At 30.3% G+C, this 14,707-nt stretch overlaps 1 protein-coding gene across 6 annotated transcripts in view; it reads right to left on the minus strand.

The window, feature by feature from the left end:
- Nucleotides 1–14,707, minus strand: part of LOC107443134 (A-kinase anchor protein 13) — a 269,899-nt gene that overhangs the window by 52,877 nt on the left and 202,315 nt on the right. For 3 of the 6 annotated variants that reach the window (XM_071181668.1, XM_071181667.1, XM_071181666.1), the window contains exons 4-7: nt 6,195–6,470; nt 3,657–3,808; nt 2,084–2,196; nt 416–560 (exon numbers count right to left, since the gene is read on the minus strand). In XM_071181668.1, the coding sequence (XP_071037769.1) occupies nt 416–560; nt 2,084–2,196; nt 3,657–3,808; nt 6,195–6,439 (655 nt within the window). In that variant the 5' untranslated portion in view covers nt 6,440–6,470. Of the gene's footprint in view, nt 1–415; nt 561–2,083; nt 2,197–3,656; nt 3,809–6,194; nt 6,471–11,620; nt 12,269–14,707 lie in introns of those variants that run through there. The other 3 variants (XM_043051986.2, XM_043051987.2, XM_043051984.2) reach the window with 3 other exon arrangements.

The raw sequence follows: 14,707 nt of genomic DNA on the forward strand, positions 1-14,707 counted from the left end.
TGCATTAAAAAGGACTTTTGCAATGTGTAGGTGCTTTCGCCAGATAAGAACATGCTTCTGCAGACTACACTAATCTAAGTCTGGACTAACGCATAAATTGTTTTAAAGAAATAGTTACTGTGTAATAAATAGTGCAGACTACACTAATCTATTTTTTAAAAAAATTACATAAAATCAGTTGCATTAAAAAGGACTTTTGCAATGTGTAGGTGCTTTCGCGAGATATGCTTCTGTTTTATATCATTAAATTATTATAAAAAATCAAGCTATTATTACTATTTGACAGTATCACTGCCCATATGATATTTTTTCAATATGAAAAGTAGAAAAATAACAGAATAAGAACATTAATCAATAACTAAGAAAATAAAAACATTATAAATCATTTAAAACTAAATACAGAATCATCAATTACCAATTTCTTGTATTTCTTGAGCAGCAACTATAGAAGGAGTAGAAACAGATTTTTGCAGGGTAGAGCGGGGTGCAATAAGCCATTCTTCTTTTCTAGAATTTTTTCCGCCCAAACCAACTAAGGAATGCTTTTTTGCAACTTTTGGCTGTAGAAAAAATAAACTATCATTTTTATAACTACATTATAGAAATTTCTCACAATTTACAGGTCAGGTGCACATAAAAAACTAGCATTCATATTTCATATAAGAGATAAGTTAAATTGGCATTCAAATTTTATATAAAAGATAAGTTAAACTGGCATTCAAATTTTGTATATTTAACAAATTTACAATTGCTTTGAAAATAAAAATAAAAAACTACTGCAACACCAAATTTGAGATTTACTGAACTTTTTATAGCATGTGAATCACTGAATAATAGTGGAATAAATGCATAATAATATTTATTAATAAAATAAACATCTTAATGAACAAAATTTTTTAAAAAAAACAAAGTTATAAAATACTGTGTATATTTTGGAATTCCACTTCAAGTTTTTTTAACAGTAGAAAAATCTGCTCCAGAAGAAATAAGGCTTCTTTCGTACCAAGTGAAAGAGAAACTCTTTTCTTAAAACGAAATATTTTGTTGTTGTAGTTGCAGTTCATTTACGTCGCACTACAGCCCATTTTACAGCTCTAGTGCGACGTAAATGAACTACAACTACTTTGTAAAAAATAAAATAAATATTAAAGATAAATGAATAATAAATAATTATTTTTAAAACGTAAACATGAAAAAGTTTTTAAGTTTCTTACAGAGTAGGCAAGGTTTAGGACAGAATAGATTAATACCATGTTTAAACCGTCCTGTGAAAAGCCTCTTTGTTCATAACTGTTTTAAAACTGTCCAAAACCCTTTTATTCAAATTATGTCACAATTTTAAAAAAGTATTGTAAAAATAAATGGTTGATTTCTGAACAAGAAACAAATTGAAGACAAGTTTTTGTTTTATTGAAAAAGTTAATGCAATATTATTTTTAATACTGCATTATATATTCTTATGCAAAAAATAATTTATTAGTATTAAAAGCATATTTATTCATATTTAAAGGCACTCACTTTTGTTGTTCAATGAATTGTGGAGCCTCAAAAGTTATAAAGCTTTTCCTAATAAATTACATTATTTTCCTTTAATAAGTTAAAGCAAATTGCATAAAAAGTACCAAATATTTATTAATATATGTAATGTGTACAATGGTTACACATATAGAACTTTTGCCTTTTACCAATGTTCAAGGTTTTGGACACTTTATGACAACTTTAGGCAGTTTGGGACAGTAAAACCCACGTGTCCTATCCAAAACCAATTTAGGAAGTCCAAAACCTCAACCCTGGTTTCTTATAGTAGATTAAGTTTTATATGTTTAAATTCTATTCTAATAATAATGAACACTAAGCAATTATATTTTTAATTTCTCAGTTTCTTCGATTTTGTTCAGTTTTTTTTCTCCCTCAAAGTATATCATGAACAGTTTAAACCTAGCACAAATGCAACCAAAATAAAAGTAAATAACTCAATAGAAAAGTCAATTACGATTATTGAGATAGAGTTGGAAAAACATTAACTCGATCAGCATAGTTGTAAATAAAATAAAAATATGTTAACAAACAAGTGCAATAATACCTCGGCTCTACTTATACATAATGAATGAGCTCTTTCAGTGGCCACATCTGTCATGCTTTGAACAGAATTCTGAAACTGTTCAGCAAATTGAAAAACATCTTCACGACTTCCAGCTGCAATAAAAATATTATAAAGTTATAGCAAAATTAACTTATAAAGTCATACCAAAATTACAAAAGAATGACATATTGAATATGTATTTTTTATTTATTTTTTTATTTATTGTTAAATTAAGAAAGTGTAAGCATTTTCAATACAGCAAGAGTCTAATGTAGCAGATGGTATTGTCAAATAACAAAAATACTGCATACAGAGTATTTGTATAGAATAATATTTGCACCAGGGTTGGGGTTTTGGACGTCCTAAACTGGTTTTGGACAGGTCATGTGGGTTTTACTGTCTTAAACTGTCCTAAACTGGGTAAAACTGTCCTAAACAGGGCAAAACTGTCTTAAAGTGTCCAAAACCTTGAACTTTGGTAAAAGGTAAAAATTCTATAGGTGTAACCATTGTACACATAATAATTACATGTATCAATAAATATTTGATATTTTTTATACAATTTACTATAACTTATTAAAAGAAAATAATATAATATAATAGGAAAAGGTTTATAATTTTTGAAGCTCCACAATTCATTGAACAACAAAAGTGAATACCTAATCCTTTAAATATAAATATGCTTTTAATACTGATAAATAATATTTTTGCATAAGGATAAATATGGCAATATTAAAAAATAATAATTTTTCTTAAAAAAAATACTAAATTTGTTCAAAAATTAACCTTTTATTTTTCACAATATTTTTTTAAAAAAATGTTATAATTTCTGCATCACAGGATGATAAAAAAGAAATCTTTTTTAAAAAAAATTGTTTTTAAATATAAATATATTAGTTTAAATTGAAAATACAAAATAACTGAAAAATGTATTAACAGTTTTGAAGGGCATAACATCAGTTTCAGTTACTGACACTGGTGATGTATCACCACTATGCTAAAAGAATTGAACATGAATGAAATAAAAGTATTCTTGAATAGTACAATAGATAAATAAACCTGTTTATGACAAACCAAGCACTTAGTCCCTAATATTTTAACCTGTATGGCAAGGCCAAACTTCAGTTATGTACTATTGAATGAGAGGACCAATTGAACTTGATTACTGATTAATCTTCCTTTGTTTAAATTGAAGAGTCAAACAATATTAATAAAACATTATTCTTTTAAAAACAAATATTCTCTAGTATATTTAATTATCAATATGTTATTAGTTCTATGTTTATTTTACCTCTTAAATATTGTTCAGATAAAATTGTGGCATAATTTGAGTGAAAGGGTTTTGGACAGTTTAAGATAGTTTTGGACAAAGGGGTTTTGGACAGGACGGTTTAAACCGTGGATTAATCCCTTCTGTCCTAAACCTTGCCAACCCTGATTTGCACACTTCATTGCTTTAGTATACATTTTATTTGGTATGATATCACAAGATAGAAGATTTACACAGATAGCACATGAAAAAAAAAATCTAAGCAAAAAATCAGACAATAATAACATAATTTGTATGCCATACCAGAGAAGCTACGCTGTTTTTCTTTCATTCCCTCTGGAATACTCTCTTGGCTTTCAGTCTTAGTGGAAGAGAATCTAGTTTGAAACACAAGATCCTGGATGGCACTGTTAGCTCTCTGGCGATGATCAGCTAATAACACTCCCATGCTCCAACTTTAAAAAACAAAAAATAATTAACTGTCTTACAAACTGGATATCATTAATTGTTTAATGCTAATAGTACTCCATGATGGCTCAGAGGATAGGGTGTTCACCTTCCAATGAGGTGAACCAGGTTCGAATCCCAGCGATGGCTGGTCGATACGAATTCCGCATCTGGCCTGCACCGACCACAATGGTAGACGGATCATGGGTTAGAATCACCTTGCCGTCAGGTTAATCGTGAAAGGTTTTCCTCTCCATCTAACTCAAGTGTGGGTAAATTCCATCTAAAAATTCCACCAACTTCCCATTAACCTCTTGGATATCGGAGCAGATGGCAAGTTACTATGAAGAGGGCAGGGCTCGAAAAAACTCAAAATTTTTACCCGTCCCCGAGGACGGCTTGTCCAACAATGTACCCGTCCTCCTTTGAAATTAACCCATAGCTTCTAAATAAATAAAAATATAATTTTCTCTTATTTATTACAAACATTTATATAAATTGCACAATGGATTAGTAGTTACTAGGATTACATTATACAGTAATAAAAGAAATGCTAGATAACTGATAGTAACCTAGTATTTCTTTTAGGAAATAATTTATTTAATTTATAAAATAATTTAGATGACAAAGGTCAAGTTATCTGGAATATCAATTTATCCGAGGGTACTGCTTTTTCTAAATGAATCAAATATGATGTTTGCCAGGTCCACAATCAAGCCAATGATTTACAGAGGTTTTTGCACAGAAATCTGAAAGGGGTTTTTCATTTAGGTAGATTTTCATAATTGCGTTTAACGCTTCTTGTTTATCAATTCTACCATGCGCAATATGTTGCTGTATTGTGGGTCATTTTGCTGAATTAGGTCTTTATAAACAGCTTGGGCTCGGAGGGCTGAAGTTTTCTGGTGCTTAATGATGTTATGTATCTTAAATTTTAATGACACTTATTCTTGAGAAAAATTTTCTTTATCTACTCCTTCAAAAAATATTGTAAGATAAAAAAAAATTGAAAATGTATCACGAACATTAACGGGAAAATGGCCGTCCGTGCGGACGTCGGATTCGAGAAATTTGTTGTCCGCTGGGAATTTTTGACCGCCGAGGACGGGCGGACGGGTGGTTTTTCGAGCCCTGGAAGAGGGTATTCTAAATCTAGTTGTATGGAATGATAAGTGCTTAAACAAAATTGACAACTATTTTTAAAAAAAAAGAAAAACGTATATGTAGAATCAAAGAATAAATTTGCTTCATGAAAATTTTCTTCCATTTGGTTATTCTCAAACAGCCCTTATTTAAAAAATAGCCCTCGTATTACATCACCTCAGATACCTTTTTTTTAAAATATTAATATTTAACATAATATTACGTTAACATAATACTAAACCATTTTATTTTATAAATTACTTTATGATTAAATTTTGACTTTTCGATAGCTGTAACATATTCCCGAACAACATATAATGAAAAATCTAATGACAAAAAATATTTTAAATTTGATTTAACAATATAAAATTTTCCAAAACTCAAAAATAAAAATAAAAAATCAAATTTAAAGTTCAAAAGCATCTTAGTTTTTCAGACTTCTCCAATAATAAAAAATAGTCATAAAATATACAAAAACTAGGAGTATTTTTAACTAAGTCTGCAATAAATCAATTGGAGATGCAAGTTAGAAATCATTACCATCGATTAATCCTTCCGGTTTGATTTCTCTTACGAGAGCAACACCAAGACGCTCTACGTTGGAGTGGCACNAAATCTCACTTAACTTTTTGAAATCTCACCCTGTTTTTGAGAAAGGGTGAGAAATTCTCACCCATTTTTTTTCTGTGATGAAAACACTGTATGAAGAGGGTATTCTAAATCTAGTTGTATGGAATGATAAGTGCTTAAACAAAATTGACAACTATTTTTTAAAAAAAAGAAAAACGTATGTAGAATCAAAGAATAAATTTGCTTCATGAAAATTTTCTTCCATTTGGTTATTTTCAAACAGCCCTTATTTAAAAAATAGCCCTCGTACTATGTCACCTCAGATACTTTTTTTTTAAAATATTAATATTTAACATAATATTACGTTAACATAATACTAAACCTCTTTATTTTATAAATTACTTTATGATTAAATTTTGATTTTTCGATAGCTGTAACATATTCCCGAACAACATATAATGAAAAATCTAATGACAAAAAATATTTTAAATTTGATTTAACAATATAAAATTTTCCAAAACTCAAAAATAAAAATAAAAAATCAAATTTAAAGTTCAAAAGCATCTTAGTTTTTCAGACTTCTCCAATAATAAAAAATAGTCATAAAATATACAAAAACTAGGAGTATTTTTAACTAAGTCTGCAATAAATCAATTGGAGATGCAAGTTAGAAATCATTACCATCGATTAATCCTTCCGGTTTGATTTCTCTTACGAGAGCAACACCAAGACGCTCTACGTTGGAGTGGCACTTTAGCCCTGTCCTTGCGGGCACTTCTGCGAATGGAACATTGTAACAATGCAGAAGGGATATGAAGGAACTCCCTAGAATCACAGGGCGTGACATCATTAATTAAAATCTTAACACTGGTGTCACCCACTTCACCCTCAGATTCAGAAGAAGATCGCCTTCTCGAGTCAGTCATACTGCTCCCTCAGTCATAAAATATCAACCATCTGTAGAGAGAAAAAAAAATTTACCAAGTTTTTATACAGTATATTAAGAACTTTTCGTTAACAATACAGTAAAAATCAGTAGGTCGTATTACTCTTTGGTCATAAAATATCAATGGTCTGGAGAGAGAAAAATTGACTCAGCTTACCAGAATTTTTTGTTCACAATACCCCTAGAGAGAAATAATTCTATCCGTTATCCGGAAATCAGAAAACCGGAAAACCAAAAAACCGGAACGAAATTGATGAATTTTCCCGCCATTATTAAAAAAAAAATTTTTTTTCCTCATAAGATTTTAGGATTTTTCTTTCTTTTTTGAAAGATGTTTACCTTACCATCAGTTTGGAAATAATCATTAGTGTATTACTTCATCGTTTTTTCTTCTTTTTAAGATTATTTCCAGACAATTTTTTTTTTGTTGGGTTTAACAATAAAAAAACAGCTTTTTGTAGCGATTCAGAAAACCGGAAAAATCAGTTATCCGGAATAGCGATGGTCCCGATCGTTCCGGATAATCGGTTCCCTACTGTACCTTGGACCCAGTTAGGCTCAGTATGGGTCCCATATGGACATGCTCCGAGGCAGTGGCGTACGCAGAATTTTTTCAAGGGGGGTGTTCATAATTTTCAGAAACTACTAAAAGAAATTCGAGTCTGCAATAAAGCACTATTATTTCACTAATTTAGACAGCTAGACAATTTTGACTTTTTACTTGAACAACATTGTTTACTTAAATTTTGATTTGATTTTTTAAGTTTAAGAACATAATGTAATATCTTCTGAAAAAAGTCCAATGTCATATGGGTGGGAAGTAACACTTTGAGGGCCACTTTCACGTTCATCAGATTTTGTTATGCTAGAAACGTTTTCTTCAACGGAACTATCACATTTCTGTACAACAGAAACACTTACATTGGTACTAGATGCTGTCACCTTACTAATTTCAGGTCGTGATTTTTTCTCAAAATAATTAAAAATTGTTAAATTCTTGCGTTTTGACATCCTAAAGATCCAAGAACAGCAAATATATATATATATATTGGCACAGAAATATCCGCTATGCTACGATCTCAAAGTTTCGAGCTGGAATGAATAACTTCAACGAGCGCTGTATCTCCAATGGTATTGTTACTGATTTCTTCACTAGTCGAAATAGTGGCGACGACGGGTTCGGCGATTGAATGAACTTTTTGTTGAGATAAATCAAAACAGATTTAGCGACAAGCTCCGAAAGACAAGCGGCAGAGATAACTCTTAGTCTGACTAACTAACTCCACTGTACTCCGTTCCTCCTTTTATATAATTTTTCACCGCATCTCCAAAATTTTCGAATTGTCTCAAAGACAACAGAACGTCTAGGATTCCAGAATCATCGCGTAAAGACCTCGCGAATGACAGCCAGTCTCGAAAACTATACTGGCAGGACAGAAAGGAACCAGTCCGTAACAGTATCACGTGAATTTGGTTTCAAAAGTACAACCCTATTATAATAGTAAATGTTTTTTTTTTCATTATTCTGAGAAATACCATGAGGAAAAAAAAGTAGGCATAAGGCAAATAAAATTATATAGTCTTAAAAAATAATAGTTCGCACAATTTCTACTAAAATTTTTATTTTTGACATTTTGTCTGAGCTCAAGGGGGGGGTGTTTAAACCCTTAAACCCCTCCCTTGCGTACGCCACTGCTCCGAGGGACCAATATTGGGATGCCTAGATTTTTTAATATTGGTTCTATGCAGTGTCAATATTGACCTATATAGGGCCAATATAAAGCTTATAACAGCTGTATAATGATTTTAACACATCGGGTAAATCTGACAATTCCATATAGGGCTAATATTGGTCATAAAATATCAACATTTAAAAGGGGCGAAATCAACTCCAGTTTATACCTGATAAAATTTCTGATTTAGCAACTGCACTCAAATTATGAGAGGACTAGACATAAGCGTATAAGAAACTAAAATAAAAAAAAAGGTTTAGAAAGTTGCAAACAAATAATTTATAACATCTCTAAGGACATCACTACACAATTTTTCAATTAATTTCAAGAGAATATTTCCATATCCGTACTCAATAGCACCAAGGCATCAAAGAATTTTTCAATCTTCACAAATTTAAATATATGTACAGTAGAGTCCTGATTATCCAAGCTAGCAAATATTTCAAGGACTTTTTTTTTTTTTTAGATTATTCTTCATTTTTAAAACTACAGCTGAAAAAAAAATTCTGAATTTTATCTTCCAAACACTTCAAGAAAACGAAATCCAACAACTCGATCCGATGAAATAATGGTTAATATTGTCAATTATGAAAATGAATCTAGCAAAGATGAAGACAGTGATGATGAAAATCAACATATAAAAATCTCTCGACTAAAAGCTATTGAAAATATAGAACAACAAGAAGAGGCGACACCAGTTTTCCTGTTAAACCTAAAAAATAGGCCAAAAATTGCTGTGGAAAAGCGCCAAAGTAATGTAAAAAATAAAAACAATTAAAGACTTTTTTAAGTAAAAACTTTTTAATTCTCGTAAAGTATGTTCTAATTGTTTTTAAGCAAGCTTTTTACTTATAATATGAATTGTATGTGGTGTACTGGCATAAATTTTTATATTTGTTAAATTGATTACATTTATACCTTTTTTCCTTCCTTTTATATACTCTTTGCTTTAACCGAGTTTCTCGGTTATTCCAATTAGTTGTGGTTCAAATTAACTCGGATAAACAGAACTCTGCTGTATATACATTTAAATTTGTACATGTATATCGAGAGAGAGAGGTTTGCCTATAGGTTCCTTACAAGCTTTACTCATCAAGATAGTCCCCATCTGTGATTTGCTCAGTTTCAAGCGTGCCGCTGCTCGGAAAGCTGCATTTCTGAGCCAGTTGCTACAAGCTGTAGAATCTTAGTGAGATAAGCCAAATAAGAAAAACAGCCTCACAGATAGAATCTTCGGAAATATATCCGTATTTGTCCGTGCCAATATTTAAAAAAAAAACATAGTGAAAGGTTTGTCTTAAGTGGGTATAAGTTATAACCCTCATGTTGGTCACTTTCTGCAAAGCTTTTTATTTTAGTTTCTGGAGGGTCACAGTCCAGAAGGAGCCAAACTTTGATGATAATTTTAACTCGAGTATCGATCCACAAATCTGCTCATTAACCCTCTGACTGCTCCATTTTTGGACCGAAGCAGATTTAAAAATTTGCTTTACACTACGCGCTTTCCGCCCTTACGAAATCGCTTCACACTACGAGCTTTCAAATACGGCAATTTAGAGGACAACTAACGACATCTGTTGGTCAAAACGTAAACTAAACGTCTAATACCGCTGAAACGGGGAATAAACGGGATGCGCTCATCAATAAAGGAAGAAAAACACATGCCCGCGGAAATCATGGGATGAGCAGATTTTGTTACAATTCAGTTGCCCGTGGAAATCGCGGGATAATCAGTCAGAGGGTTAATCACCCAACAGTCATTTTGGGGATATTTCGGTATCATGCTCTGTCACATCAACTACAATCACCAAGGCGCCAAATTGATTTTAAATGGGAATTTTTTTAAATAAAAGTAGAGGTTCGCTTGAGGGTGGTTACGCGTTATACCCTTCGAGTTGGTCCCTCTCTGTGATGTTTTTTTTTTAGTTTCTTGCAGCCACTGCACGGAACTTGCCAAAGCTTGGCAATTAATCCGCCACAGATCATGATACAGAATTCTCTCTGTTATTTTTATGACCCTCTAGCACCTTGGCAGTTATTTAAACTCATCTACTGATATAAAATCATGTTGAAATTGAGAGTTGAAATTTTATTATGCCCCCCCCCCTCCCATTTGAACAATCATACCACAATTGATGACAAGATTTCCTATAGAGCACCAAGATAATCGCTAAGTTTTGACAACTTCCAAGCATTGCCGGCTAGAAACTAAAATTTTAAAAAATCACAGATCAAAGTAAATTTCAAAGGTAACCACAAAACAAGCCACTGCCTATATACTTTTCATTAATTTTGTCCAACAATTCCCCAGGAGTAAAAGCTTGTAAATTTAAAATTAAAAAAAATATATATATATCCTAACGGCTTGCAATAACGTGGTTAGGGGTTATAAAAAGTGGAATTGTTGCCTAAATTAGGTGTTTTTTGACACAGGTACTAACATGGAATGCTTCCCCATTTTTATTTAGGTGTTTTTTGACACAGGTACTAACATGGAATGCTTCCCCATTTTTATAAAGACTTTTACAACATTCCATATAACCGAAGTGGAAATGCAATCCACAAAATGGAAGTGCAATTTGTTATTTATTTTGCTGTAGGTAAAATTTCATCACCTAAATACTATTGAAATAATATATTTCAAGCAGTAATTGACAGAATATCGGAGTAAAACCATATGGAAAGTACTTTGTTTAAGTTATTATAAATAATTACATAAATATATTCTTCTTTATAAATTTGCCATATATTTTTTCGGTAAAATTATATTACATTATGCTACGATTATAGTTTTAAATTTGCAAGTGCTTTAAGTTTAAAATATGTAGCTACACGTTATTCTAAGAAAAAATACTATGCATGATTATTATTTTTTCTAAAAGAAAAATTTTTTAAAAAATCTAGAGTTGCATTTAGTTTTTTCTCCCTAAAATGCAGTAGGACACATATATAATTTAGGTTTTTAAGTTATTAAAAGATTTCAGTCGACTATTGTTTTCAATTGATGCAAGATTAAAATACTCAATAAAATAAAACTTTGCTGAGTATTTATCATAGGTAAATGTAAATAAAAATAATCATAGAAAATGTAAATTAAATAACATGTCTTGATAGAAATATTAAATAAATTACATCTTCTGACCAGGCACAAAAATAAAACTATCAATAAAAATAATAACATACATAGTAACTATAAGAGCAATATAATTATCTGAACATATACAGTTCAATTTAAATAGTAGTTGATATAATCACCAATGAAATTTTACAGATCAAGTAACCGTTTACGTCTTGTAAAAAATTAGCATCAAGATGTAATTTACAACAAAAAAAAAATATATCGTTCATTCCACCAAACGAAAAAAAAAAAAAAACTAAGTTACTCCATTGTAAATTTCACATAAAGGCTCGATATCACACTGACTCACTTCATATTTATGAAATGAATTGTCGCTCAGATCAGCTGATGGGATTGACTGTCACACAAATCCACATAAATTAATCCAAGATAAATTAGAAAGAATCGCCACTAAACAACATCCGCATTGATGTCAGCCGAAATTAAAAAATATCACCACATCTGAAGTACTCACGCCAATTAATTCTCCGTAATCCATTAGTTTCCGCGGCTATCACGTTCATTTTTCTAAAAGTTCCATTTCACTTTAAACACAGGACACTTAAAATTAATTATAATAATTCGATGCGATCAAAATTGTATTACACACACACAAACTTTTTTCATTGGAGGTCGAAGTATTATAAGACAATCAACAGGTTAAAGAAATGTTTGGCGAAGCGTATCCTCGCCGCTCCATCGCCTATGCAGACAACACAAGTGTTCCGCACATCCGATGCATCCGAAATTGCTTCGGTCGCCGATTCATCAACACCCAATGTAGTGATTCGGTCATCATTGAAATGCTTCCTTTTGTTCTTTTTTATTTTCTAGTTTCATATGTGACGTAAGCAATAAAGTTTTTTCCCTTTAAGTTGGAATATGCGCTCGGCAACAGGTTTCCGGTTCGTCCGGCCGCGCGGTTTTGGCGATCGCTCTTCGCGCAATCTCCGTTGATGATGTAGAATAAGGCGCGCATGATTTGCGGTGCGGCGGTTGCTTTTTCCAACTTTCTGCGATTTTTTTGTTCTCTGACGTTTTAAATGTAACAAATATTTTTTTAAAATTTACGTTACTTACGCTTTATCTGTTCCAATTTTTTGATATAAATAATTTTCAGGAAAAAAAAAATTCAAAAAGAAAATACCTAACTATAATTCGATCGTTTTTAATGTAACAAATATATTCTAACATGTTTTAGGGAGCTTACGTTTTATCAATTCCATTTTTTTAAGATAAATAATTTTCACGAAAAAAAGAAGAAATTTGTCAAAAAGAAAATACCTAACTCGAATTCGATGGTTTTTACTGTAACAAATATATTCTAACAATTTTTTAGGGAGCTTAAGTTTTATCTGTTCCAATTTTTTAATATAAATAATTTTCACGAAAAAAAAAATTTCAAAAAGAAAATGCCTAACTATAATTCGATCGCTTTTAATGTAACAAATATATTCTAACATTTTTTTAGGGAGCTTACGTTTTATCTGTTCCAATTTTTTAATATTAATTTTCACGAAAAAAAAAGAAAAGAAATTTTTCAAAAAGAAAATACCTAACTCTAATTCGATCGTTTTTAATGTAACAAATATATTCTAACATTTTTCCAGGGAGCTTACGTTTCATCCGTTTAATTTTTTTATTACAAATTATTTTAATACACATAATTTTCACGAAAAAAAAGGTAATTTTTCAAAACGAAATTATTTTCATTTAATTCGATCGTTTTTAATGTAACGAATATATTTTAAGTTTTTTTTTTGTTGGAGCTTCAAGTTTCATCTATTTTACTTTTTTTAATAAAAATATTTTTGCATAAAACAAAATTTTACAAAAAGAAACAATTTTATTTTAATTTTATCGTTTTTAATGTATCAAACATATTGTTATTATTTTTTATTCATTTTTGAGAAAACTTACGTTTTATCCCAATCACATTTTTAATAAAAATATTTCTCGCGAAGAAATATTTTCAAAAAGAAAATACCTTATTTTAATTCTATTGTTTTAATGCCACAAATATTCGAGGGAGCTTACGCGCTTTATCCATTTTACATTTTTAATAAAAATATTTTTCATAAAGAAATAGTTTTTTTTCAATTCTACCGTTTTGAATGTAACAAACTTACTCNTTTTTTTTTTTTAGGAAACGCACGTTTTATTTTTTTTTATAAATGTATTTTAGAACTGGAACCAACCAGGCCACTTTAATTCGCCACTTTAATTCACCGTGCCGGAGTATTAGATAGATTATTATTTTATTTACAAATCACTGTCTCAAAAAAAAAAAAAGAAGAAGTCTGAGCACTTCATTAAAAAAAAAAGTGACTGAATAAACAGTACCGAAAAAAAGTACGGGAAAAAAATGAACTAATATATAGGTAGGTATTAATTTAAAGTTTACGAAAAAGTGCTTTCTCTACTTTTTTTATACAGTAACAATAGTTAAAAATATTTTTAAAGTTTTCCGATTTAAAATGCCTTATATTTAAAACTAACTATAAACATACTGTAACAATTACTATGTAACAAATAAACGTACTACATAAAAAATTGATTTGAACTGCTAAACAAATTTAAAGTTTTTCTGAATTTCGATGATTACACTTATTGTATATGTGATGCAACATAATAAGCAAATAAAACTTTTTTGCAATCATTTCATATTTTTAAAAATTGTATTAAATTGAAATCTTTTATTATTTATTTATTATATCTTATTTTTTTTAAATTATCAAAAGATTAACTTCTAAAATGTCCTGAGAGGCTGGTAAATTACAGAAAATGTTTGCAAGTGTTGATTTCAGATGTTGCATTCAGATCTAGCAGTGGATTGACCAAAGAAAATATCAGCATCACATTTCTAAAAAAATCGGCGTGTTTTTGGGGGTAGATGGAAAAAAAAGTCCCGGTAAAAAAGGTCCCTGGAAAAAAAAAGTACGGAAAAAAGGGTCCCTGGAAAAAAAGGTCCCGGAAAAAAAAGGTCCCGGTAAAAAAGGTACCTCCATAGGGAAAATCTGTAGGGATATTTCCCCTCTCGTTTTCTGGGCAGCATGAATGCTTTTCGCAGTTTCAATGAATATTCTTTTTAGCTGTAATAATTCAGATTACATCATTGAGGTAAGGAGAAGGGTACTTATGGGCTGGTTGTATTACGCTTTTTTTTTTAAATTTTATTTCATTTATTTATTCTTCTTTGATTATTTTTTAAAGCGGGAAGATACTATTTAAATTTTTCAATAATGTTTTACTTTTTTTGGTAATTTTTTTAAGTGAAAAATGTGTCATTTTCTATTTTAAATTCTTTTTTATTTCTTTAGAATAAATAAGAAACTAAAGTTAAAAAAACCATGCACGGAACAGCAAAAAGCGCTTCAATCTAATCTTCTCATTTCAA

This window comes from Parasteatoda tepidariorum, chromosome 6 (assembly GCF_043381705.1).
Source record: "Parasteatoda tepidariorum isolate YZ-2023 chromosome 6, CAS_Ptep_4.0, whole genome shotgun sequence".
NCBI classification, from domain to species: Eukaryota; Metazoa; Arthropoda; class Arachnida; order Araneae; family Theridiidae; genus Parasteatoda; species Parasteatoda tepidariorum.